The sequence below is a fragment of the Aplysia californica genome, unplaced genomic scaffold (genome assembly GCF_000002075.1).
Source record: "Aplysia californica isolate F4 #8 unplaced genomic scaffold, AplCal3.0 scaffold01124, whole genome shotgun sequence".
Taxonomy (NCBI): domain Eukaryota; kingdom Metazoa; phylum Mollusca; class Gastropoda; order Aplysiida; family Aplysiidae; genus Aplysia; species Aplysia californica.
In genome coordinates, this window is record NW_004798394.1 from 41,892 (window position 1) to 43,252 (window position 1,361).

The following is a 1,361-nucleotide window of genomic DNA, read 5'->3' on the forward strand; positions in this document are numbered from 1 at the left end:
TCTCTCTCTCTCTCTCTCTCTCTCTCTCTCCCTCTCTCACATACACGCACACACACACACATACACACACACACATACACTCACGTGCAAAGACACACATATAAACATATTCACACAAATACGTCATATCGTATTTCACAAAATAATTTTATACCAGTAGGCCTACGTGACATCGAATCAATTTTGGAAAGTGAGCAGTTAGTCTTTGGTGTCAAGCACGCATGCTGTTAGCAAAGATCAAGGACCTTATAAGAAAACTGTAACCTCCTTGGCAAAGATACTCCACAACACGGTCTTTGATGTTAGCTACTGAAAAGATAAAATTAAACTAATACATTCCTCTAAATAATGTTTCTTGATAACAAACATCATCGTTAATTGACACTGCCTGACAAGTTCCGTCTAAGGCATCATCTCCAGACCAGGGCCATGTGACCGTATCTAGCGTCAGGGAGGGGTCACAGGTCACGTGGTCGTGACACGCACCGGTTTCGGCTACCCTCACACTGGGTTCACGGCCCCACCAGACATTCACAGCGATGTTGCTGCCCGAAGAGTTGACCTGAGGACAACAGCGTGAGGAGAGCTATGTCATGGAGCGAAGATGAATTTGGGTAAGTTTTCGGTTGTTGCTGAAGCTGTTGCTGCTGCTGCTACTGCTGCTGCTGTTGTTGTTGTTGTTGTTGTTGTTGTTGTTGTTGTTAACATTATGATTCTGTAGGATTTGACTAGAACGATTGACAAATGGAAAAGAACCTGCTCCATCGAGTACCCTGTCGCAAAGCCCTAATACGGTACCTGGTGTATCCAGTGCGTTGGGATATAGAGACAGTCTCCAACAGACAAGTGGGCCACCACAAACTCCACTTCCGCAAACACAGAAAACTTGTGTAGATCCACTTTTTCCACGTCTATCTCTATCGATCCATCGGGTTGGAAGGGAAACTGGAAGAAGCATAGATTTACATTATACAAATGCTCAGTGGACGTCCTGTTCCAAGGTAGCCATTTCTTGTGTGTGTGCTTGCGCTTGTATTGTTTTACATTTACAAAAGAAAAAAAGTCTTTCCAATGTAAAAAGCGCAACTTACAAATCATGATGCATTATCAAGTTCGCCTCCGGTGAGGTGAGACTGCAAACTCCTACAATAATAGATGATACCAAGCTCCTTTTCTCATTTACCCCCCCCCGCCCACAAAAATACCCAAACAAAACAGCATACCGGGTGTAGCAGATCCGTAGGCCTGCGTAACTGACGTGCATACACAGCATACATGCTTATTAGTAGGTTGATTAACTCAAAGCAAGTAGTTTTCTACAGAGTTTTCCTATGGATGTAGTCTTAAAGTGCACCCGCAAA

The 1,361-nt window shown here is 43.8% G+C and overlaps 1 protein-coding gene across 1 annotated transcript in view; it reads right to left on the reverse strand.

Moving 5' to 3' along the window:
- Positions 1 to 128: 128 nt before the first annotated feature.
- The window catches only part of LOC101863946 (lysine-specific demethylase 8), a 6,517-nt gene continuing 5,284 nt past the window's right edge, over positions 129 to 1,361 (reverse strand). The window contains exons 3-4 of the mRNA XM_013090051.2: positions 799 to 945; positions 129 to 562 (exon numbers count right to left, since the gene is read on the reverse strand). Coding sequence (XP_012945505.1) covers positions 329 to 562; positions 799 to 945 — 381 coding nt within the window. The 3' untranslated portion in view covers positions 129 to 328. The remainder of the gene's footprint in view (positions 563 to 798; positions 946 to 1,361) is intronic.